The 27,020-nt window shown below is 36.3% G+C and overlaps 1 protein-coding gene across 1 annotated transcript in view; it reads left to right on the top strand.

Annotated features, from left to right (window-relative positions):
• The window catches only part of LOC135219462 (inactive ubiquitin carboxyl-terminal hydrolase MINDY-4B-like), a 35,241-nt gene that overhangs the window by 4,300 nt on the left and 3,921 nt on the right, over positions 1-27,020 (top strand). The window contains exons 2-8 of the mRNA XM_064256257.1: positions 6,426-6,803; positions 8,249-8,334; positions 10,320-10,582; positions 17,077-17,242; positions 17,743-17,808; positions 22,490-22,560; positions 23,671-23,821. Of these exons, the coding sequence (XP_064112327.1) occupies positions 6,426-6,803; positions 8,249-8,334; positions 10,320-10,582; positions 17,077-17,242; positions 17,743-17,808; positions 22,490-22,560; positions 23,671-23,821 (1,181 nt within the window). The remainder of the gene's footprint in view (positions 1-6,425; positions 6,804-8,248; positions 8,335-10,319; positions 10,583-17,076; positions 17,243-17,742; positions 17,809-22,489; positions 22,561-23,670; positions 23,822-27,020) is intronic.

Raw genomic sequence — 27,020 nt, 5'->3', positions numbered from 1 at the left:
AAGAAATTTCATGCGATTGCTCTCCTTACGGAAAAGGCTGATTTGATTAATGGGAAATTATAGTCCGTTTTCGAAACAATGCCAAGCAAGAGTGTCAGCCATAATTTTAGTCGTACATATAACCATAATTTTGTCTTCACGTTGGAAACAACAAGAATAAGTCTTTTAAAGAAGACAGTAAGTACGTATAATAGTAATGATACTTAATGATATGCGGTTTGTTAACAATTATTTTTCCATATTTGAGAATCGACAGAATTAATATAATACACAAAAACGTTTCAAAGACTCATGCTGGATTAATTCGGAATAAATGCATCTTTCTATTTCCTTGGAAACTATTTCTCATGGAAGGAGAGGGATGATATGGACAGTACAAGAACATTATGTGAAATTGAATGAAAAATTAAATTAGAAAATAATAAATTTTTTAACAGAAAAAAATCGTTCCCATAGATTCCTGTCAGTGTATGCCTGAGGTGAATGTCTAAATCAACCATTACCATTAACTATGGTCTTACCATATGGAAAGAGCTGGTTTGATGAGTTAATTGTCATGAATGAATAAAAAAAAACCATAATAATAATATCAGGTACAGCCTTAGGCTACATGCGTCATTTGAATCAAGACCTGCCTGTACTACTATAATATATGATTTTTTATCACATCACCGTGATTCATATACATGCATCGAGCTGCAACTGTCATTTAATATCCAATTCGCTCTACCTCGGAATTAACATATTTTCATATATGTTAACCTACGGGGAATTTTTTAGTTGATAATCATTTCGTCCTCTCGTGGGTTTGAACCAGCGCCCAGCGGACAGAGGAGAAATGAGGACTCCAGTGACATTATCGACTCGGCCAACAAGTAAAGTATAAGTTGATACCGATTCCGACCTTACAAATCACTGTCGAACTCGGGTATTTGTAATTAGCATCGATATCCAACTCTTGCTGCCATGTTAACAAAGTCGAGCGTTTGTCGCACGTAGCCATTTCATGAATTTTGATCACATCACCGTGATTCATATGGGGCAGCAACATGACATTATAAAAATCAGTCGAAAACTTTGCAGCAGACAAATAAGAACCTCATGTTTGCGGCAACGTATCACAACGAGACGCGGAGACCAAAAAACGTGAGATCTCGACACTTGCGACGAAATGTATCATGGAGTATCTTGCCGACAGAAAAACAAAGCAGAAAAATGAAGCCATAAAACACAGGATTTATGACACGCGATATGAGAGTCTCCGGGATTAACTGGGATTTCTGAGTGCTGGATTTACCATCATTTTCTTGCCAAGTGACGTCAACAAGTGTGTAATCAATGGTATTAAGCTAAGCCCTCTCTGGTTACCAGCTTTGTGATCCTGGTTACTGGCAATTTCTAGTTTTTTTTTTTTTTTTACACTTTCTTTCATCGGGGTAATACCGCGTAGTGTGCAAGAAGTCGTTTTCTTGCACCACTGGGCTTCTTGCAACAAACTTCGCGCTAAGCTGCCAATACTAGTGGCAATATTGAAGTCACGAATATGCATGACTTCAATTCCGCCACCAATATGAATCAAATTAACGCAGTGTTTTGGAGCTATAGATGCTCCAAAATGGCGTAAAAACAGTGCCCGTTGGACGTGCCTTCCATGACTCCTTCCTTGACAAAAGGAGAAACGAAAATCTTAGAGGGAGATCACCTTATTTTATACATATTTATTCCTTCATCTACTGATATTTGATAAAATCCCTAAACAAGATAAAGCATTAAAATTAGTTTGTCAGGTTTGATCATGAAAAATCCACCCATACCCTAGGAACAAAAACTGACAATTTTATAAAAGAAAGCTTCGTATCTGTTGGGGTATTATCCCAGCAGTTTTACTGACAGTTACACAAGCAGTCCCACAAAGAAAATAAAGGACTATTAGAAAACAGTTAGACAACTTAAAGAATATGAAGGCCTTGAAGACCATCTTATACCACATTCGCGAGTTTGTGCTCTTCGAAGGCTGGGGAAGACACAGACTAAGTACTTGATTGTTACTTGAGGAACCAGGGCGCTTCGGAGCTTTGGAAACGTTGCCGTAATATTAAACCATAAGAAGTAGTAAATCATTTTTGTTAATGACAATTTAATTTTGCCTAGGTAAAAGAAATTGTCCAACGTCTAAATGAAAGAAGAAAGGCTTGAGAATCATGAGTCTAAAATGCCAAATGAATCACATACGTACACATGTATCAAATTTCACGAGAATTCTTCAACAGTTTATTGAGATATCCTGTGGATAGACGCAGACGAGTCCATGAGTGCATATCCTCTATCTGGCGTTGCTGGAGGAGAGGAAAATGATGGAAAGTGTGAAAGGAATCTTGCATTCAGCTTTACCGTCTCAGCAGAGCAGATGTTCATGAGATGTATCAACCTCATGACGGGATAATCTTCCTGACAGCCAATTATATGATTTTGTTCACATAATCACATCGCCCATCAAGGATGTGGTGCGTGTGTGTGTCTGTATCTGTGTGGAGCAGTGTCAAGACAACTACTCTGTTGATGAAAGCTACGACTGAAATCTGATGGTGGTGGAAGCCTATTCTCTGACGCGCAGTTAAATCTGCCTAATGGTAGGCTGACAACTGACCAAAAGGAACTGGCAAACACACACATACACACACAGCATTAGTTACAGTAATGATGATGTATGCCTCAAAGCTCCGTTTGAATGTTCCGTGCTTCGGAAAATAACATACTTCGTTGAATTTCTCCAAGAGCGTAGTCATCTAACTTTTCTGGCATGAAATAGTATTAGAAATAAGGTTTAGCAAACGATTTTTTTTCATGTGCTAAAATCTTATATTTTACGAAAATATATGATTGCATTTAACTAATGTTTTTTTTTTTTTTTTAAATTTGAGGAGAATTAAGTCTATGTATTGCCTTTTTAACAAATGTCCGTACTCATTATAATTAAATCCTTTTTTTTCTTGTGTTGCAAAGCGATGAACGTGGCTATTGACTGATTTATGACTAAAATCCGGTGTCCCAGTGACTAGGGTCAACGACCCAAGTCAAGAAAGATTATTATAAGGGAGAAATGTTAGCAGACTCCTTTCCAACAGAGCGCACGTCGAACGAATGAGTTGAGGAAACACACAAGACGGTAGAAAGCTCAGTATCTTACTCCTGAACAGGATGGAAATATTTATCCCCACTGGCATGGCAAAAACGGTAGACGTCCAGAATGCTCTTTTCTAGCCCAGGCCCGAAAAATAAGAAAAATCGTTAGGAGAGAAACGGTCACTGAATCTGGCGACATAAGGTTCCTAAATGACTTTACAAGTCAGTTTTCACGTTGGAAATATGAAAGGCTGAATGCAAGAGGATGAACATTTCACTGTCTGGTGTCGTTTTGGAAGCCATAATTCTTACAAACACTCACACACACATATACATGTAAAAATTTATATACTATACACAAATATATGCACAGACAGACATATATATCATTATCAACAAAAAAATTTCCCGTCGGTTAACATATAAGAAAAATTATTAATTCCAGGGTAGAGCGAATTGGATATTAAAGGACATTAGTAACTTGTGGCATGTATATGAATGACGGTGAAGTGATAAAAATTCATATATATATATATATATATATATATATATAATATATATATATATATATATATATATATTTATATACGTACATGCTTTCACGCTGAGAACTTAAAAGACAGGAAAGGATAATGAAATTATAATAATGAATAAATTGATTTGCAAAGTATAAACAGAGTGAACGGCCAAAACAGATGATGTGCCTGAGTACATCATCTGGCAGACGGGTCGAGCATTGGAATATTGCAAGTACTGTTTTTTTAGTCAATGGACATGTACTCTATTATTAATTTATTCCGAGGCCCTTTTCTTGAGTCGTTTGTCAACCCCAGGACTAAAAACGAAAATAAATTTGAGAGAGATAAGTGAGAGGCTTAATCCTGAATGGACAATGGAGCCGCCTCTTGGAAAAAGAAAGACTAATTATATCCAAACAGCCAGGCCTATGGGCAAACTCCCGGTAGTTAGTAGTCTTCTTACACTTTTCTTTAATTGTGAAAGTACGGCAGGGCTAAACCTAAGAATTTTTTAGTGCGTGGATCCCGGACTTTTTTTATTTTTTTACTTCGCCATCGTACGTAAAATATCATATGTGTATGCTTTACACTTATTTCAGCTTTATGTATAATTTATCAATAATTGTTCATACATAATGAAAATGTTATTTGATAAAACACTCTTTATGTCGTATTTCAGTGAATTTTTTTGTCGTTTATAATAAGTAGTGTTTTAGTTACATTCAAATCACCTACAGACCTTTTGGGCGAAATTAATTTAGTGGGTGGGCAATTTATGTTTGTAGGTGGGTAGTCGCCCACACAGTTAACATGTTACGTTTAGGCCTGAAGTATGGGTATTTTAGATATCTATTTAATCCTATTGTTCAAATGACCATTTGTTGAAAAAAAAATTATCTTCAGAAAAAAAAAACAGATTTCCTGAATAGTCCTAAACCATTAATATGGCCCTTAAGGTAAGTGTTCATATCCTTGGATGTTGCTTTTGTCGTTCTATTGTGAAAGCGATGTTTTTCTGGAGTGCTTGCAATGACGTCACATTATTCTGTTCTCTTTGATATGCTTGCCATCGTGCTAACAATTTCCTATGTTTTTATCTGATTTCCTAACTAACCAAATTACCTAACTTACTACCTGCCTATTTCACGAATGAAACGACCTCTCCAAAAGATAGGTAACTTTTGTTCTTCTTGGTGTAATTCTGAAACCCATTTTCTGCAACAAGACTTTAGCTACTACTTTTAATCCTTGAAGTCTATCGATTCGTTAGAAATTTGTCTGCCCTGTCAGAAACATACTCTTTCATAGTCGTAAAAAAAATTATATTCTTTAAGTTGTTTTATTACGCAGGTAACATTTCAAATCCTGAGGGTACAATAAGACCCTTCTTTTGTTTATAAATCTTGGTACATTGTTAGAATTATATTAAAATTTCCTAAACTTTACAAAAGACTACTGTCCTAATCTTCAGAGATTTTTCAAAAAGATTCTCTCTGATCTTGCAATTTTGTATGACGTTGTCAGTGCGTTAGGTTATTTCTTTTACATTTAATATCGTTTCGTGCCATTATTTATTACTCATTAAGATTTGTGTATGTGATTTAGGTATCAAAGATACTACCGTAATATTATCCTAATTATTTTAGCTTCTTAACAACTGAATTATAATATAGGATAATTCATGTCCTTTAAAAGAAATGTTGCAGGCAAATTCAATTCTATTTTGAAATTAATATGAGGGAGTTTACGTGAAGTAAATTCATGGTTCAGGTTTTTTCACATTTTCTGCAGAAAGCTCGTGAATCCTCAGAAGAGAAAGCAATAAATAAATAAACAGATAAATAAATAAGTAACTAAATAAATCAGAAACAGGCTTTGAATATCAATGCTTGACTGAAGAATTTGAATTAGGAATCGTCCACATTCGATAGACCTTCAACTTTCACTTGAAGCAGAAAAGGCACCAACATTGTCTTTGCATGAACTTGTTCCACTGGGTCTTTAAGTGAACTCATCTTCTTGTGGCTCTGAGCTTACCATTTCTTACATCTGCTTCTGCCGTGTGATGAGATGCAAAAAGAACAAAACAAAAGATGTTTTGTGTTTCCTCTCTGTGGCTGCCCTGCAACTTTTATTCTCTTTAAGGCTTTATTTGCGGCTCAGTTATATACAGAAACGAGATTTGATTTCATTATTCCCCTTTAGAGCATTCTAGCCTTTTATTATTCTCTTCAAAAATCTATAGTTCATATAACATGAGTACACAAACACTTTTCCTGTCAACTTTTACTGAACTGTCACTGTACTTGGGAAAGGCTAGCAAGTGCTGGTGGCTAGATTCAAGTCAAGTATGTTCACATCTTCCTTCACTGATGCCACCAGCATTGTCTCAAATATACTCGGAACTGAGTTTGGTGATAAAACGTTGAAAGATGACAGAAAAGGTGTTCTAATGACCAACCTATAGCTTATAAAAATCTTAGTGAATCTGAGTGCTTTGTGCTCAGCTTATTTTCTGTGAAGCTGTAAAGCGAAGACAATTTTCTTAAGAGCTTTTCTTTGACATTCATCTCTCTGAGTAGAGAACTCATTTTACTAGACCTAACTCATGTTTACGTTCCCCGTTTTCTACGTTAGTGCCATGACTCTCCTTCACTGTGACTCCCTCACTTTTTTCTGCATGTTTGTTTTCCTGTCGTGCGTGTGTGCCTCCTTTCTAACCTATCGCTTGCTAACCGGCAGAGTATGGACCAGACGAGTTTTGTTCAACTTGCTTGCCAACAGAAACCGCAGAAGAAGGAGGAGGAGAATGCGTCTGCGTGAGCAAACAACCTAGCAAAATTCACGAAGTTCCTCGTCCTCCAGCCATTGAGCCCAAGACTCCAGCTCTAGAGGAGGACGAAGAATGGGAAGAGACCATTGACGATGATGATGACGATGATTCCAGCGACGATGACAGCAGTGGCAGTGATGGTGACAGCGAGGTTGATGGTGAGGGCAGTGGTGGCGGGAAAAGCGGTGCCAACGGCGGACGCCGGAAGGTCAACAAGAAGTTTCTGCAAGCGAAATCTTTTTCTAAAATACGTAGCTTCAAGAAGGTCGTCAGGAGAGTGGTTCAGACGCAGTCAGTGATTCAGACGGTGGAGAACAACGTAGCAAGAAGTAAGTTTTTTTTCTTTCTTTATTTTCATAAAAAAGACGACAAACTAGAATGAAAGTTTCCCCGGGGAAATAATGTCTTTGTAAGAATCGATTCGTCATTGTATAAGAGATTTTCATTGCAATGAGGCAAGCACAAAAAAGTGCAATTCCATAAGGATGTAGGAAGTTACTGTTGGTGAATATTATTTTCATCAAAAAATAATTCTCCTTTGTACTGCAGAGCTGAAATCATTCGTATCATGATTATTCAAGTTTAATTTAAGACTATTTACCATAACCAAGGGAACCCTTTTGCAAAAAACAAAGAAAAAATATATGTTTGCAATATACTATGCCTTAACTATAGATGATGAAAGTAGTTAAAGTATTCTGTCCTATACATTGATAATTCACTGGTTTACATTTTTTTGCTTTGAGGCAAGGATGTGAATAGTTTTTTTTTTTTTTTTTTTACTAATTTTGACGTGGTGAATTCAAATTTCTGAACGGCTTTTTCTATCACCTCTAGGGTTTTTGCTTTCACATATCTCCTTTTAATTATACCGCATATAAATTCAAAATATAATGTGTTTATTACATCTGTTACAAAGGCATATTACAGAAAAAACACATGTGTACTTTGCCTCCGGGTTGTCACGCAAGAACATCCAGCAGAAGTCCCCATCATGCTGGGTTTCCACTTGCCTTGGTAGTTGCTCGCCATCTTAGTACTATCTTGGTGGAACCTTTCTCCATGCTCATCACTCACTGCCCCGAGGTTCGGAGGGAAAAATTTGAGGTGGGGGTGGAGAAAGTGAATTTTGAGTGACATTCGGCATCCCATATCCTCATAAGACTGTAACAACTTCTCGATACACTCTTGGTAATCTGGTACCCGTGTGTTAACAAGGAAGCCATTGCAGACTGACTTCAATGCTTCCCATGCTCTCGGTTACTTTAAGGTAAGAACCTTCTCAAAGTCCATATCCTTCAGCACCTCTCGGATCTGAGGTCCGACGAAGATGCCCTCGTTGAGCTTAGCATGGAACAGGGTGCACAAGTGTTGGAAGGCAGCGCCATTTTTGTCCATGGCCTTCACGAAATTCTTCATTAAACCAAGCTTTGTCAGGGTTGCCAGATGCTTTTAGTAAAAATATAGGGCATGTAAATTTTCTAAAGAGACCACAATTCCTAAAATTTCTAATAAAAAAACATACAATCTTATAGGACACATCTCGTGGCCATGAATGCATATACACATTTATGTGCATGTATACATATATATCTAAAAAACTAGAGGTGATGAGTGAAAACTGGTTTCAAATCTGAAAACAGCACCCCAAAATTAGGCTACAACAACTAGTATTTTTATGCTTGCCTCAAACTACTCTGTAAACCAGTGATATAATCATTGTTGAATCTTATCTCTTCTTGAAGCTCTTAAAATACCTGATTTTCTTTTACAGACAAAGTTATCGTTGCTTCAAAGAGCAAGGGACTCTCTAAGGTGACCGTCACAGGAGGCAGCCCGATTTCCGAAGAGATTGCCATTGTGAGTAAAAAAGCCATCCGGATTTATGCCTCTGTAAGCTGATGGTTGTTGAATTAAGTACACAGGAAGGTAGTATGCTTCAAATTTCAGGTATCATAGAAGGATAATTACACCCTGCAAAAAAAAAAAACCTTCTTTCTAAAAAAGTATAATCTCGTGTTAAATCGATATTGTTACCAATATACTGAAGAAAGTGCAGTTTTTCCTGTACACCTCTATTCCATTCGGCCAGGTGAAGAGACGGGTAAAAGTCTGTCCAAAGTAAACCTTGTTTTCTTCCTTCGTTATCGTTGTTACGGAACGTGGCACTTGGAGACCATTAAAAAGTGGAGCCTAATCTTGCCTCTTGAAAGAAAGAAGATTAGGAAAATAAAGAAATCTGCACGAGGATTGATTATTATTTAACAAAGATGAAGCAGAAAAGATGTTCATTTGCTTGTCAAATGGGGGCCATTGCATCACAGAAAATATTCTTAGTGCTTTGGAGGTTTAATACTTTCTTTTATCAGGAATCAAAACGAAGTGGCGAACGTTCAGGTGGATTTCGGGTAAACAGAAAACAGTCAGCGTGCTTAGCTTCAGCTGAAAGACATGACTGGCGTCATGAACAGAGAAAGGTGAATGTTCTTGGTCATTTGCTACTATTGATCTCTTGCATTCGTGTATGCGAACATGAATTTCAGGCTGCGTTTTATTTCTACGCCTTTTTAAAGTTTTACGATGTATATTTAAAATTTCTTTTGGGAATTTGAAATTACATAATTATTCTTTATTTGGCATCGCTATGAACCTGAGTTTGTTGGTGTTATGTCATTTATTTTAAATTTTGAGGAGATCAGAACGATGTTATTGGGAACCTAGGCCTGAAGAAAACAAGAAAAAGAAAATGAAAAGGAAGGAAGACTTGTAAAGAAACAGAAGCCATAAGAGAAAGTAGAAACATAAGTAGGGAGAGAATTCCAAAGCCTGGAAGTGGAAAGTGAAGAAGCCATTTAACCAAATTATGGTCTTCTATGGATATCCTTAAATTTCCTCGACAAATGTTTACCTTCCATCTATTAAGCCTTTGCATTGACTTTTAGAATTACTCCGCAGAACAAACAAACTGCCGCAAAATAATAAAAAATTAAAGAGTCGAATTATTGGAAACTATTACGAGTAGGTAAAATTAACTATAGAAATTGACGGTCATTGTTGCCATGTCCGGTTGCCAGATCCCCGAGATGTAAACTGGTATTGCACCAGCCCAGGTTTTTTCGACTGCATGCGCCTAGGTTAGGTTCGGTAGGTTGTGGGGAAACTAATGAGATTATTTTCAAGAGGATCCGGTGACAGTTAGGCACTATGCATCCGGTTGGAACAAAGAGCAGCCTATCACAGCCGACAAGACTGCAGGAATGTTATGACTGTTAACAACAGTCTTTTGAAACACTGACTTTTTAAAAAACTGCACCAACTTAAAGCATGTTGGATGATTGACAAGTTTCGATCGTCAATGTTCCCGACGACCGCAAATGTACCCAAAATCTTGTATTCTAGCGAGTCTCTAAACGTACCCAAAAATGAATGCTGCCGAGAACGATGTCAATTTAAGGGTACGTTCAGAATCGCCCTTTGAAGGAAAAATGGTAAAACACCCTTATAATAGACTGACCTGCAAGAATCTAGCTGTTTGAAGGTATATTATTTTATGACAGTAACTGGGAGGCACCCATGGTTAGGTTAAGTTTTCCAAGTTTTAGTGATCTATCAATATCAAATAATCAGACAACAAATCCGCTAAATCCGCTGCCGTTGTGTTTGCAAGACTGAACTCTGTACACATTAACAGATCACCTCTGAGAACGTTTTGCACCCGGATGCTCACCTGAGGTAATTGGTTAAAATCACCGCAAGGATTGTCAGACCTCACACCAACTCCTGTTATTTCGTCCTCCCTTTTCTTTCCTCCCTCCCGATCTTCATCTTCTCCTTCTCGTTCCCAGGAGCTTCGACGTCGCGTCTTCGGCAGCGCCGAGCTGATCGGATCGTCACTGGGGGAGTGGATGGGTGTCCCCTTCTGCTTCCAGGGGGGCCAGGAGCAAGGGCGCTCTTGCCTGCTGAAGACGAAGAGGGCAGTCACGAAGGGGTTCCTGATGTGCGTCCAAGGGTACATCCTGAAGCACATCCTCTTCAACAGGAACGTCAAAGTTAAAGAGAAACAGAGACTTCTCCTCACGACTGCCATGAATTTAGATTCTCTAAAGTGGTGAGGAACAATTTTTTTGCTTGTCTGCGGTTAAGGTAATTGATGATAAATGTTACGGATTATCATTGCCATTATATACAAGGTTATTGTTGCTTAATGAAAATTTATAGTTATGATGTTTATATTTTCACAGCTATAATTATAATACCGATATTAAAGTAAATCTCAAGGTAAGAAATCAGAAAATGATCCGATACGGTCCACTAAAATGAGTAACAACGATAGCTGAAGTAATAAAAATAATAATAATAATAATAATAATAATAATAATAATAATAATAATAATAATAATAATAATAATAATAATAATAATATATTTTGGTAGAAGACCCTCTTTTAGGCAAATACTGTTAAAAAGAATGGCAGAATTAAGCGAGTTGATTTTATATATTGCTTTTTCTATTTTCCTTACAATTCGCTTCTCAGGCTCAGCGATGTTTCTGAGTAACTGACCAATATTCATATTGGGAATTTTCAAAAATCATAAATGCTGAAGGTAATCTTTTATTGGAACAGGATATCAGGTCCAGGTCAAGCAGGGGTCGTCGTCAGTGCTGGTATTATTCCGTAGGCGTAGTTCAGTTCGGTGCCGGGTTCGTCTTCGGTTTAAGGGCTGGTATTGGTGCTGGTATAGCTGGTATATCTGGTATTACGTAACGTTTCGATTTCTCGCAGGTCGTCCTCGGACGAGTCGTTTGAAGAGACTGAAGCAAGAAAGTCTGTGGGGCGGTATTTATAGCGGCTCGGACCTAGAGTTGCATTCTCATTGGTCGGGCCGGTCTTGGACGAAGTCGTGGATCTCGCCTCGAAGGTTGTTGTTTAAGATTAAGCTGGCCTTGTGCCAGCACGGGCTCTTGCTCACAGAGCAGCCCGTAAGAGCCTCGAAGGTCTCGGGGATTCTCTCGTGCGAGCGCCACAGTAGTGTGCGTGGGGATGAACGACAGGAATTCCGTCCGTAGCAGGAATCCTGTCATCCCGTGGGTGCTCCTGATCATCTGGTATTGTCGGGGGGTCGTTCGCTGCTCTCCGGGCGGCGGTGGGAAGGAGAAACGTTTCTTGGGTGATGTTAAGATTTGGTTTCTCCTTGCCTATATGGAGGGCTTCTAAGAGGCGCAGACGTCGGGGATCCGATGTCTGGTCTATTATTTCGATATTAGGAATAATATCATTTCTCTTTATCCGTTTGTTATGAGCAGTCCTGGCATGGTTGAAGATAGCTACTTCCTGAGCGTGGCAGGAGATTCGCTTGGAGAAACGCATGGAGGTCATACCGACGTATTTGCCTCGGCAAATACGTCGGTATGACCTCCATGCTTGACCTAGACCTGATATCCTGTTCCAATAAAAGATTACCTTCAGCATTTATGATTTTTGAAAATTCCCAATATGAATATTGGTCAGTTACTCAGAAACATCGCTGAGCCTGAGAAGCGAATTGTAAGGAAAATAGAAAAAACAATATATAAAATCAACTCGCTTAATTCTGCCATTCTTTTTAACAATAATAATAATAATAATAATAATAATAATAATAATAATAATAATAATTAATAATAATAATAATATAGTGTGGGGTTCCGGGTTGCATCCTGCCAGTCCATCACTTTCCTTACTATGTGCGCCGTTTCTAGAATCACACTCTTCTGCATGAGTCCTGGGGCTACTCCGGCCTCTATTTTTTCCAGATTCCTCTTCAGGGATCTTGGGATCGTGCCTAGTGTTCCTAGGATTATGGGTACAATTTGCACTGGCATATCCCATATCCTTCTTATTTCTTTTTTCAGGTCTTGATACTTATCCATTTTTTCCCTTTCTTTCTCTTCAAAGGGGAAAAAATGGATAAGTATCCTAGAAACGGCGCACATAGTAAGGAAAGTGATGGACTCCTAAGGAGGCAGGATACAACCCGGAACCCCACACTATAAATACCACCCAGACGAATTGGGGGATTGTGATAGACCCATAATAATAATAATTATAATAGTTAATTGTATTCGTTGCATTAGCAGCAGGACCAATACAACATCAGAATATATAACAACAGTATCATAAGTAACCTCATTATTAATGAATCATCGATTGTGACAAAGAATGACTCAAAGTAAAGCAAATAAAGAGAAAGGAAAAGAAAAGTTAAAGCGAAACCTGTATCAGAGAAGAGACTATGTGACCACCAAGCTCTTGCATAACCAGTCTTCTCGGCCAAAACCAAGACACCACTTATTTGGGATCGATACCCAGACACAATAAAGTTCATTTTCGTGCAAAGAATTTGGCCCGTTTCCCAGGAAATCGACCCACTAGAGTGACCGGCCGAGGATGGATTACAGTTCTCGAATCATGTTTATTATTTTCTTGAATTCTATTTTCCTCAGATGCGATACCTCAGTTCTCATTCGCTCAGGGTGACTTCAGTAATGCACGTGAATCTGGTGAGGGGCTGAAACAATTCTCTCAGCTGCAGCAGTCTATTGTTTCAGCATTGGTTCCAGTGTTATATCCACCCACCCACACCCACACACAAGCTGTCTGAAAATAATCAAAAGTATGAAAAAAATAAGTAAAAAAAAAAAAAAAAAAAAGGAACACTACCAATTTGCTCGCTGCTGCTGCGCTATTCTTGCAAAATTGATAGTAATTTCTATTTCGCAACCGAATTTAAGGTTTATACGTTACTCCGTCACGAGAAGCGACGTAATCATGTTACGTGACTCGGTCTGCCGGTAAGCTACGTGAGCTCAATCATTTTATTCTTGACTTGAGTGAGTACTTATCCAGACTTGGAGTGCTCAAGTGTCAAGTGATGTGAGGTTCATTGGGTATGTGAATAAAAAAATTAATTAAGATTCTCAGAAAGTACAAATAATCTTTGTCAGCAAGTCCTTTCTCACGAAACAATTCCAAAATTTGTACAAAGCTGCAACCTTTCAAATAAGATCTAATTTACTACAGATAAACTTTACACGTAAAATTGCTAACTAAGCCTTCGGACTAGCCCTAGAAGAGAGTTCTTTTAACTCAGTGGTCTGATAAAACTAATCTTTAAAACAAAAAAAAATTAGTCTCTAATTATGGGAAGTCTGAAATTTACCTTTCTGATTTATAACGTAGAAGTACATTTTTTTTTCTTGCAGTAGTTTCTAAAATTAGGATTAGCTGTTGGAGCAAAGTCCAGACCTTTCTTTACCTTTTCACGCGCAATGGATAACGTCACTGATTTAACATCCACTAAAAATATACTCGGGAAATGGCAAACATAGAGCAGTAATGTACTGGTTTTTCGCGTTAAATAATTTACTAAAGTATATTATATGACCGACCCTCGTGCGTTCTCACTAAAGTATTGGATTGTGTGAAGGCCAAAAGGCCATTGACAGACCCAGGGCCCAAAACGGGGTTCCCGACAAGGTTCCTAACGATATTAACACATTACAACAGTCAAAATTGCTATATGATTCTTGTGATAATAGAATAATAAACATTTTGCTGCATAAACCATTCGATGGTCACCCACAGTCATTTGTTTCTTGTGATAATGCAGTAATAAAAATTTTACTTTATAAGTAAGTCGGTGTTCATCTAGACTATGTAACAATGTTTAATAACCATTCAGACATTCCGCTATGGCTTACATAGCCATTAGTTTCACGATACAGCTTAAAAAATAGCAAAGCACCATAATAAAGCTTAAATGGCCAATCTCGCATTGCAAGCTTATTTTTTTCACGTCGTTCACGGAACATAATTATGTATCATGAAGAAAAGGTACGATTCAAAAAATCTCAATTGCGAAGGAAGAGGAGCAGGTATAATTAAGTGCAACATCCGATTTATTTTCTTTTTCCAACAAAAGAGAAAATATTGAATAAAAGCAAAAATCCCTCACGCAAGCTTCCAGAGACAAAGTAGGCAACAAGGAAAATGATAAAGTCTCATTGTGACACTGACCACTTCCGGCACATTTTTCATCGCAATGAAGAAATATGACAAATTTTTATCGTGACATTGAACACTTCCGCCGTGCATTTCGTCAAAGCCACGTATCGAAAATCTTCTATGTCACCAAATCAATAAGTAATCATGGTTGTTAACGATTATTAAGTATTTTGTGTCACGAACGAATAATTTTATTTTACTTTTTTTTTTTTTTTTTTTTTTTTTTGCATGAAGACGATTTTGTCATCCAGCGCTTCGTGTTGGCAATTATTCTCATACTTATTCCTCTCTGTGTTCTTTCTTTTATTGAATGACGCACTGAACGGTTCGGGGACTGGTGAATGGAGTTTATCGATAATTTTTGGTTATTATTTCACAACACTTGCAAATCAAATTGCGTCTTCGAGATAGTTTCCTCATGTGGTTTGAAGCTAGCTTATGTCTTAGTATTACTATTATTAATCATAGAGAAACAAGCAAAAAACAGATATTACAGACTTAAGCGATCTTCCATAGCACTGAATACTCATTAAAAAAAGATGCTGGAAAAATAGAACAAATAATAATTAAAACAACAGACAAAGGCAAGATAATCAATAACAGACAAAGGTAAGATAATCAATTTCCAAAATCAAACCACGAAATGAATATATCATTAAGTGGCTCATTGCTTCCTTACTTACTTTTACGACAATATTCCTGTCGCGCAAATATCACCACAAAACAGTCTTAATATTAAGCTTAATATCTCAAGCGCTATCGCAAATCACTACCATTTTATTTTACAGCGTTCGCGTGAGGATGCGTCTTTCTTATCAAAGTTTTCCAGAAATACCTGTCAAGAATTCGCACACAAAGACAGACTTCCGAATGACTTTTTTTAAAAGTCGAAATCGGGCGAAAACATGCCATCTACGTACGTATGTGGTTTTTCATATTCAAAGTTCTCGTGGTATGATGAGTTGGTTTTTTGTACAGTCATTTTCACTGAAACACATTTGTTTTCACGTTGCTTATATGGGAGATTGCAATATGATACGAGACCTGGAGAAAATTAGCCAATGGAAAGAGGCATCTCAGTTGATAATGAGCAAAATTCAGTCGTTGATTCAGAAGACTTTACCTTATGCTTCTCATCCAGCGATTTCAGCATCATTTTTGCGCCCCTCGCGAGTCAGCTGAAGAGTGAAACGAAAACCTTCTGCAATATATCATTCTGCTGTCTCTGTTTATTTTCTTTGTTGCCTGGGGAGAAGCACAGATATCATCTAAGTCTGGAGGAACACATACGTACAAATATGTGCTATTTACACGTTCATGGATCAGTGGTTTATATATATCTAATACTTATTATATATATATATAATATATATATATATATATATATATATATATTATATATATATGTGAGTTTTTTATCACATTACCGCGATTCATATACATACATCGAGCTACAAACGTCCTTTAATTAATATCCAATTCACTCTACCTCGGAATTAATATATTTTTCATGTATGTTAACCGAAGGGAAATTTTTTAGTTGATAATAATTTCGTCCACTCGTGGGTTCGAACCTGCGCCCAGCGGACAGAGAAATCAGGACTTCAGTGATGTTATCGACTGGGCACTGAAGTCCTGATTTCGCCTGTGTCCGCTGGGCGCTGGTTCGAACCCACGTGAGGACGAAATTATTATCAACTAAAAAATTTCCCTTCGGTTAACATATATGAAAATATATTAATTCCGAGGTAGAGTGAATTGGATATTAAAAGACATTTGTAGCTCGATATATTATATATATATATATATATATATATATATATATATATATATATATGTATATGTGTATATATATGTGTATATATATATATATATATCTATATATATATATATATGTATGTATATATATATATATATATATATATATATATATATCCATTATATATACCTATATATCTTTATACCACTAATGCATAATAACGTATATTTTAATAATCTCGATAATTTTTTCATTATACAAGTTTTATATGTTCTGTTATACGAGTTAAAATTATGAATTTATGTGTGAGACGTAATAGCATTTAAGTTTGTAACAGCTTGACATGGCGCCAAAAAAAAAAAAAATAATAATAATAATCCCGTGAGCAAAACTTATCGACGAATTTCCCGAATTGACTCAAGATTTGAAAGGTGACGATTTGTGAAGTGTGCACGCAATATCAAAATTTGAAAGCCATGATGGTTGTTGTGATTCAGGTTTTGGGGCTTAACTAAAGCTGTCCATCTTTTGCAGAATTTAACCAAAATGGAAACAGAAAAAGATATTGATATTTTCAACTTGAAATAGAGTCTATTTTTGTTTTATAACTCATCGAATTTCAAATAGATGTAGCAAGAAGTATAATATTTTCACCTAAGCAACCCTTGGCAATCTCACAAAATTGTTGCAATGAAAATTCTCCATCAGAATGAGTTGTACGCCACTGGCTTTCTCTGGCGAAGCTGGAATGGATTGGACGTGTTCTCTGATACTTTCATTCGACTGTTTGTGTTTTCAGCAAACTCTCTGTGGCAGCGAGAGCTCAAGAAGAGTCTCTGGCTGTGGCTCTGACCGATTTCCTCTGGAAAGCTGGAGAGAGGAGGTTGGCCGTCGTCTGTCTGTGTGGAGACAGTTTTAACGTCAACTCTTCTGAACATTACCAGTCTGACGGATGCACAGAAAGGGTGAGCATGATCGAATAAAGTTTTGATTTGTTCTATGCTATAAAACCAAATAATGTCGGCCGTTCAGTGCTCTAAACTGTTGGAGGGGCTGGACAAGTAAGAGAAAAAGACAACATAAAATAAAGATGATGATTTGCAACGATCTGAAGGTGGAACTGGGAGAAAACTCTCAGTGACACCAAGAAGTGACATTTAAAGAGGATGAACAGCGAGACTGAAGAAAAGCAGCAGAAATGGAGGTAAAGTAAAAGTCTACAAAGTGGGGGCCAAAGGTACACTTCAAACAGCCTTTAGTAATGCAGACAGTGCACCACGCGAGGCGCACTGGCGGCATTATCCCCATAAGGTGAGAAAAATAGGTGATAACTAGCACTGTTTATATTTGAATTAGCAAATCACATCAGGAAAGCCTCTGTCAGATGATCATCATTATCATTCTTCTGATGAATATCAGAATCATTTGTTCATCATGTCAAGTTATCACTTAACTCATTTTTCAGATCCAGATCTTCCAATTTCGAAAACAAGAGGAACTCTATGCCTGCATCAAGACTTACCTTTATGAGGTGCGTATTAGGGGAATTGATATAAGTGTGTGTATATATATATAAATATAATATATAATATATATATATATATATATAGATATATATATATACTATATATATATAACAATAATATATATGTGTGTGTGTGTGTGTGTGTGTGTGTATACACACACACACACACACACACACACACATATATATATATATATATATATATATATATATATAAATGTATATAAATACATATTTATATGAATCTTTTTTTACTGCAATACAACAGTATAATATGAAGATAAAAGGCCCATAAAACACCATTTGGACGTTGCAACCATATTTTTCGAGCACCTCTTTCTGTGCCCTTGCTCACTGGTAAAATATGGGCAGATGATGTCTTACAAGAGTACATATACAAAGCATATGTAAGTGTGGCAGTTAAGTCTCTGTTGTATGCAGGTGACCGTTGATCCAGGAAGGAGGGAAATTAAACTATTCCCTGGTGTCTTTTGGCCTCACTAACTCCCGTCTGGTGGCTGTATTTTCTGGAACAACTGCTCGAGAAGAGGCCTAAGGATTAACTCGTCGGTGCCATCCGATTTCTAATGTCCTGACAGGTTCATATTGATGGTTTGATTGATGATAGCAAATTCCAGCATCTACCTTTGTACGGACAGCTACTTTTGAAAACCACCTCTGCCGCACTCCAGCTTATGGTGTGGCCTTTATCCCTAATATGTAGGAATGCGTTAGTTAGGTTAAGAAAAAGGGGGGCTAGCATAATCACAAAATCAGACAGACGGCAAAATAGTTTTCTTAGATAAGGAGACAGACATCAATAAAGCTCATTAACTTTGAAACGATGCGGAGACCTATGATAAATTAACGAAACATCCCACAACAAACATTGCTGCCCAATTTAACAAATCAGTCAGAGCCATGGGGCTAACAAGAAGAAGGGAGAGTTACTAAAGTCATTTAAGATAATCAACCCCTCTTTCCCCTATTTTCATGGCCTCCCAAAAACACATAAAGATAGGATTCCTCTACGCCCCATGATATCTAGCAGGGGCTCTTTTATGTGTAAATTATCCAAATGTCTTGCAGACCTGTTATCGCCCCTTCTAGGAACCTTCTCATCCTTATACGTTAAACATACAGAGGATTTTTTTAAAATAAAATATAACAGTTTAAATATCCGTTCAAATAACATCAAACTGCTCAGCCTAGACGTCGAGTCATTGTTTACCAAAGTCCTGATCGCCGACGTGTTGTTTTTTCTAAGAGGAAGTTACAACCACTTGAAGAACATTTTCCACTTGCCATGGATAAAACACTAAAACTAATCAACCTCTGTGTAACTAACAACGTGTTTTCTTTCAATGGTAATTTTTACACAAAACTTATACATGCAATATTTCGAAACAGAAATCGTGACGTCTATCAAAGCCCGCAATAGGATCTTGCTTAAGTACGAGATGATATTTTTACTTACTGGGATAATAGCTGGGGAGATTTCAGTGAATTTTTCAATAGATTAAGTTCGCTAGTTCCGACCATAACATTTAAAGCAGACTGGGAAAAGGACGGAAAAGTGAAGTTCCTAGATGTGCTAATCATAGGAGAACAGAACAGATATGTGTTCACAGTATAAAGGAAACCGACTTTCGCTGTTTCATATATTCATTTCTTAAGCTACCACGATGTCTCCGTAAAGATCATGGTCGGGTACAACCTTTTCCTCAGGGGGCTTAGAATATGTTCAAATTGGTATGTAGGTAAAGAATTCAACACGATCCGCTAACACCTAATGCAAATGCTTCACCCACCACACATTATCAAGAAGGCTATATTAATAAAGCGAATACCATATGTCACAGAGGTCCCACTCAAAACAGACAAATCGATTTTAACAACAAAATAAAACTTCCGTACGATGAAAACATCCACAAAACTACATGACACCTCAGGTCTAATAATCCTTTCATTTTCCATTATCACAAATCCATCAGGCGTTCACTCATTAACGCATTACTTAGATAAAAGAGGAGAGGAAGGGTAGATCTATCTCGCAACGATGAACAGAGCACAAAAGATCAATGTGATATGATTCAGAGAGCTCGGGGATTTTCTTATATATTAGGGAGAAAGGCCATACTACACTGGAATGCAGCAGAGGTGGTTTTCAAAAGTAGCTCCCTGTACAAAAGGAAGCTGCTGGGATGTGCTATCATCAATCAAACCAAGAATATGAACCTGTCAGGAGGACACTGGAAATCGGATGGCATCGACGAATTAACCCTTAGGCCTCTTCTCAAGCAGGTGTTCCAGGTTAAGACGGCCACCGGGCGTGGCACCAGACGGGAATTAAACCAAAAATCACTAAGGAATAGTTTAATTTCCATCCTTACTGGGTCAACAATCATTTGCATACTGGTACACCTACTTATGCTTTGTATTTATACATCATCTGTCCATATCATATTTTACCAGTAAACAGGGGCACAGAAAGAAGTGCTTGAAATATATGGTTCCAATGTTCAAATAGTATTTTAAAGGCATTTTTATCTTTATATATTTATATACATACAAATATATGAATACATACATGCATATACTATATATATATACATAAATAAAGACAATAACCACGAAGGGAAAAGTGAAACACGGGATGCTTGCTAGGTCTTTCGACTGACAAATATAAAAATAAGTTTACGAAGAAAGCTCGTATAGTTGGCAGATGGGGATTATAAAGGAACATTTGTATCTGGAATCCAACACAGCTGAAGAATTAGTGGACCTACCAAAACAAGGGTAAATTTTTAAGAGGTTTTACAGAAGATTAGGCAAAACAGCTCGGAAGCAGGGAAGAGTTAAATAAAAGATTATGCAGGGATAGAGACTGACCACCAAAAATGACCGTGGAAAGAATAAGCTGATTTCATATGTTTATAAAAGTAAAACAACTCAATATATTCTCCTTTTGGTAGTGAACAATAACAATTTTTGCAAAACAAAAATTAAAACAAAACATATTAAACATACAAATACATAGAATATATATATATATATATATATATATATATATATATATATATATATATATAACATACATACATACTTATATATATATATATATTTATATATATATATATATATATATATAGTATATATATATATATATATATATATATGAATAATCATCACATCGAACGTGATTCATTTATAGTATCATTAAGCTACAAATTTCCTTTAATATCTAAATTCACTGATTTCGTGCCCGTCCACTTGGACAGTGGTTCGATCCCATGTGGGGGCGAAATTGTTATCAACTAAAAAAATTCCCCTTCGGTACATATATGAAAATATATCAATTCCGAGGTAGAGTGAATTTAGATATTAAAGGAAATTTGTAGCTCAATGATATATATATATATATATATATATATATATATATATATATATATATATATATATATATATAGTAATAAAGTTAGTGACTTTATCTTTAAGGTCATTCTTGAACATTTTACTACTACAGGGGTCCCATTAACACATGCCAGGGGTAAGGTTAAAATTACAGCCGGAGGTAAGCTGTATAACAGCAGGTTCTAAAAGATTTCGTGGAGAAAGAAATCTTTCGATCTGGCAATCACTGAACTTTCAGTCCAATTTATCTTGCGAAAGTTTTCACTTAAATGAAGGAATATTGCACTGGATGTTTGCCCAGTTTTGACAGAATACTTATGCTATTTAATTAGTACTTCTACATCCTTACTGGATTGACCGATATAAAAGGAAAGGCAGTCCAAGCATGGAATTTTATATATTATTGTGTTGTTGCGTTCCTTAGGGCTATTTTTTTTTATTAACTTTCCATTTACTGTGTTATTATACGAAAAAACCAGGTTGACATTCAAAGATTTTAACAGTGACTTCATAGTTTCAAACCACTAAAATAAGGCAACCTACGAATGTTCTTGGGTGTTTCTTTCTCTATGTCAATTTCACTATAAAACTTTTTGTGGGCTTTATTATAGCAAATATTTAACATATAGGTGAAGGATAACATAAATCTGTCCCTATTTTTCTTATGTTTCTATTTCTTGATTCAAATACTGGGGACTGACAATGCGCAATGCTCGTAAACACATTCATCATGTTCCGTATTTTTATGAGTCAGTTACACATACATATATGCATTCACACACACATATATATATATACATATATATATTTGTTAGTTTATTTATTTAAAGTCGTGGAATTTGACTTGTTCCAGAAGGGCGTCGGTTAATAATAATAACAATAACAATAATAATAATGGTAATAATAATAACACCAAAAGAAATTATGCTACCAACGTAATGCTACCACTTTTTTGTCTGACCAAGCTGGCTCCGTGCCAACACGGATACCTGCTCCTTGAGCAGCCGGCAAGAGTTGGAATAATGCCAACTACAGAATTATTATGTCAGTTTTGGTATTCACTGCTTACGACTGTTCCTCGTTGCTTTGAAGAAACGAACATTAGTCAAATCATTAGAAAAATGTAATGCTATGCGTTTTCCATTTTCAGTTTACACCCTATCTTGTACTGATGGACAGTAAAACATAACTGTGATCTGCGTATCACTTTCATCATAAAAGAACGAATATATTTCATCAATTGATACTCTTTCTTCGACATTTCTCTTTACAGTTCTTTTGCGAGGAGGGAAATGGAATCCTACTTGCGCTCTACAGTCTGGTTTTATCTAGAGGTTTTGATAAGTGAGTTTATACTACATATATAGGTAGTCTCTCTCTCTCCCACACATTTCCACAGGCCCATATACCCACCCAAACTTGTACGATGTGCACTTACATAAATGTATGTTGTGTGTCATGTCTGCATGAATCTCTGTGTATGCAGGAACACGTATATGTACATACATATGCAGGCTATTTATACGTTCACAGATTAGTCTATATATATATATATATATATATATATATATATATATATATATATATATATATATATATATATATATATATATATATATATATATATATATATATATATATATATATATATACGCGTATGTATTCGTAGACAGCCACATGAAAGGTGAAAATGAAAGACCAGGTACACGGTGCTTTCGTGTATTGCCTAGACTTCTGAGTTCGGGTCTTTTAAAATTAAGTAGCTACCTTGTTTATAAAACAAAATGTAGGGAAGAACGATGTCACCTTTCAGCAACAGCCTGTTGTGCTAACTGCAGTTACAGCTTTTAAGTACTTAGATTATTCTTACTTATTGTTTAGTAATGACAATCTGTAATGATGTTTTGCTTGTTGATGGCTTTGACCTTTGGTTTGTGAAGCTTTCTTGTTTATGCCTCTATTTATATATTTTACTTTGTACCCCAAAAAAGTGTACGCAATACACGAAAGAACTTAGTACATGGTCTTTCATTTCCATCTTTCATGTGGCTGTCTACGAATATATCTGCCACGTGCAGTTTGGTGACTTATTGCTTATATATATATATATATATATATATATATATATATATATATATATATATATATATATATAAACCAGTATTGTCCAATTATATATATTCTTATGATCTCAATACATTCCTCATCATTTTGAAAATCGCTTATCTATTTATTCTAAGACAAACTAAGAAGAAGTTTACGCTACTACTTTTCCTTCATCATTATACTATGACAAAAATAGCATTCCTCTCTATTCATTGATAATATTTATATAAACTATACATACCCCAAAAGTTCGTAAAACTGCCATCGACCTTGTTTTGTCATCTTTTCCACTCGACTTCATAAATGCCATGGATGAAGCCCTAAAGAATATCCTCCCTTATTCTCCAGCTTAACAGAAGATCTGGAGGGAGACAAAGATCTCACCTTGGTCCAGATTTCGGGGAATATTCATCCGTGTGTGGCGAACCTCATGATTGCAGGAAGGGCCACAAAACACTTGCACAACGGGATCGTCTTCGAGGGAAGCACACAGCGAGCGGTAAGAGTCGGTTTGGATTCTCTTCCTGTTTTGATCAGCGTCGACAGAATTCTATTTAAAAAAATCACGATTTCTGTTAAAACAGAAGCTGCAGGTCAATTTCATGTCATTTCTGTAGCCGGAAGTATTTCTGTTTCATACTAAAATTCTCAATACTTCTCTAAACATTATGTTTTTCATAGACGTTCTAACCTGAATATCTCTATAAAGCTTCGGTGGTTTTGAATTTGCAGTGCACAACCTCTGCCTAATCAGATTTTGGCTTTTAGATCCACTCATTTCTTTGTCTAGCATTTCAGACCATTTAGAACTATGTAATAATGCATTTTGAATTTTGGGAACGTAATGATTTAGTCAGTTGTTACCTTAGAAACTCTACCAAGCGCTTCGATAATTTGGAATTTCCAGAATTTTCATCATTTCCCAGAAGGGAAATCCAGTCAAGATTTGTACGACAGAATATAAGGATATCTAGTTGGTTACGTTGTAACTTGAACCTAAGATTACTGAATAGCGAGGAAATTGAATAAAAGCAAAGCAGTTTCCTTGAAATGACACATTGCATAAGCTAAAAAGTTACTCTTTTGAAAAAGACTCAATAAATTATATATCTCAATTTTCTTCCAAAATTTTTCAGAGTCCTTTATTCATGCACAAATTTATGACATTATAAACACTTCAAAAAATGCCCTTAGTTAATGAATCGCAGCGTCGATGACCTCAGTTTCTGTAACGCCAGTTAACGTAAACCAATCAATCATCTACCGAGTCAGTGGTGATGGAAGGATTAAAGGTGAATAACACTTGCTCGCTGGAACAGCCAGTCGAGCGTTCTGAAGTTTGTGATTTGGAAGACAATTTAATGCGGTTTCTAGAAGTATGTGAAAAGGATAACCAAGTTATAATGAGTTAAATTTAACTAGAAATGACGGAAATCTTAAAGTAATTTTGTAAATGAATCATACTTATTACATATGAATTTCATTACGGTGTTCGTATATTCTTGTTTGAGAATCTGATATTCGTTAAGCACCGAGTCTTTTTACTGTAGACGCCCTGTTGCGAACAGAGAAAATGAATATATAGTAGGTATACCGTCCGCATTCTCTACGATAAGATTTTGATGCAAATCGGATCAAGGAATCTTGAACATACCTCAGAGACCAAAAGAAGACATTACAGACAGAAGCTTTAAAAAAATGTCACTAGAACAAATTTGTCTCATAATGCAATAAAAAAAAAATAAAATAAAATAAATAAATAAAATAAAAAAGAAATAAATCAGAAAGAAAACCGGAGGAGAGATGGCTAAGGTAACGTCAGTCTAAGAAAAATAGAATTGCAAATTGCGTAAGATGGGACAATAAGCTCTGTTCATTGAGAGAGTTTTCAGGTCTCTGCGTTGACAATTTACGATAGAATCTAGCGTAGGCTTCGTATCACTTCGAAGGTTCATTAGCGCATCGCCAGATCTCTTTCGATAACCAGAATTAGCCACAGAGTCGCTGAGGGTAGGTGGGCGAATTGTGGATGACACATAAGATGAAATGTGAGGGGAAAACCTCCTATTCAACTGTCTTATATGACAACCAAAACAACATAAATATAACATGACGAACTTCTACAACTGGGAGTGCTTGAAACACTCTGAACTCAGTGACACCTAACAAACCATCTACATGAAAATTAAAGAAACAAATAATTTTCAGTGAAATATATATATATATATATATATATATATATATATATATATATATACATCGAGCTACAAATGTCCTTTAATATCTAATTCACTCTACCTCGGAATTAATATATTTTCATATATGCTTAACCGATAGGGAATTTTATTAGGCGATAATAGAATTGTCAGCGCCCGGGCGCGAACCCAAGACACCATACAAATCCAGGACGTCAGTGAAGCTATTTACCCACTCCACCACCACAAGATGCTATAAGTTTATGCCGTCTCTCACCCTAAAATACCTTTCGCGTTCAGGTATTCGCTGATTTGGAGCCAGCATCAACCCACCTCGACCTCGGTAGTGTTGTAGTTCTTATGACAGCACGTAGCCATTATATAAGTCATATCACATTACCATGATTCATTTACATACACCGAGCTACAAATGTTCTTTAATATCTAATTCACTCTACCTCAGAATTAATATATTTTCATATATGCTTAAGCATATATGAAAATATATTAATTCCGAGGTAGAGAGAATTAGATATTAAAGGACATTTGTACTCGATGTATGTATATGAATCACGGTAATGTGAATGACTTATATATATATATATATGAATATTTATCACATCACCGTGATTCATATAAATCATTCGAGCTACAAATGTCCTTTAATATCTAATTCGCTCTACCTCGGAATTGATATATTTTCATATATGTACCGAGGGGGAATTTTTTAGTTGATAATAATTTCGTACCCCCATGGGATCGAACCATGGGGTTACGAAATTATTATCAACTAAAAAATTCCCCCTCGGTACATATATGAAAATATATCAATTCCGAGGTAGAGCGAATTAGATATTAAAGGACATTTGTAGCTCGAATGATATATATATATATATATATATATATATATATATATATATATATATATATATATATATATATATTGTTTTTACTTTCCAAGAACAGTAGCAATAAAAAAAGAGCAAAATGAAACATAATGATGGATTAATGTAATAAAGAATAATAATAAGGCATAGCGAAATACCCTGTGGTAGGGGTTGTAAGACTACTACCACCGTAGGTCCTGCGTGTCGCAAAAGGCGACTAAAAGGACAGCTGCTCCCTAGCAGTCTTACTTTTGAGAAAAGGCTCGGCCCACCGCCGATAACTTTGAAAACTGCTGCCTTGCAGTCTTACTCTTTACTAAAAGGCTAGACCCACCGCCAATGGCTGTGGAAACTGCTGCCTTGCAGGTGGATGACAGCAAGGGCATGCGGTCGTAAAACCCCTTTGCCAAACAATAAACCATGCCTGATGTTTTAAGGCGCATCATGTATGGATAAGGGTGGGGAAGAAGAATAAGGCATAGCGAAGAAAAGACTTAGGGTCTTTCGATAGCTTTGGAGAGTACGAGGGTCATAGCATACGAACGGTAAGACAGACATATAATTGTCTTTTTCTAGCCCAGGACTGAAGACGAAAAAGAAAGCAGGGAAGAATGGC

The sequence above is a fragment of the Macrobrachium nipponense genome, chromosome 1 (genome assembly GCF_015104395.2).
Source record: "Macrobrachium nipponense isolate FS-2020 chromosome 1, ASM1510439v2, whole genome shotgun sequence".
NCBI lineage: Eukaryota > Metazoa > Arthropoda > Malacostraca > Decapoda > Palaemonidae > Macrobrachium > Macrobrachium nipponense.
The sequence above is the reverse complement of the archived record's forward strand: the minus strand, read 5'-3'. Positions and strand labels throughout refer to the sequence as shown.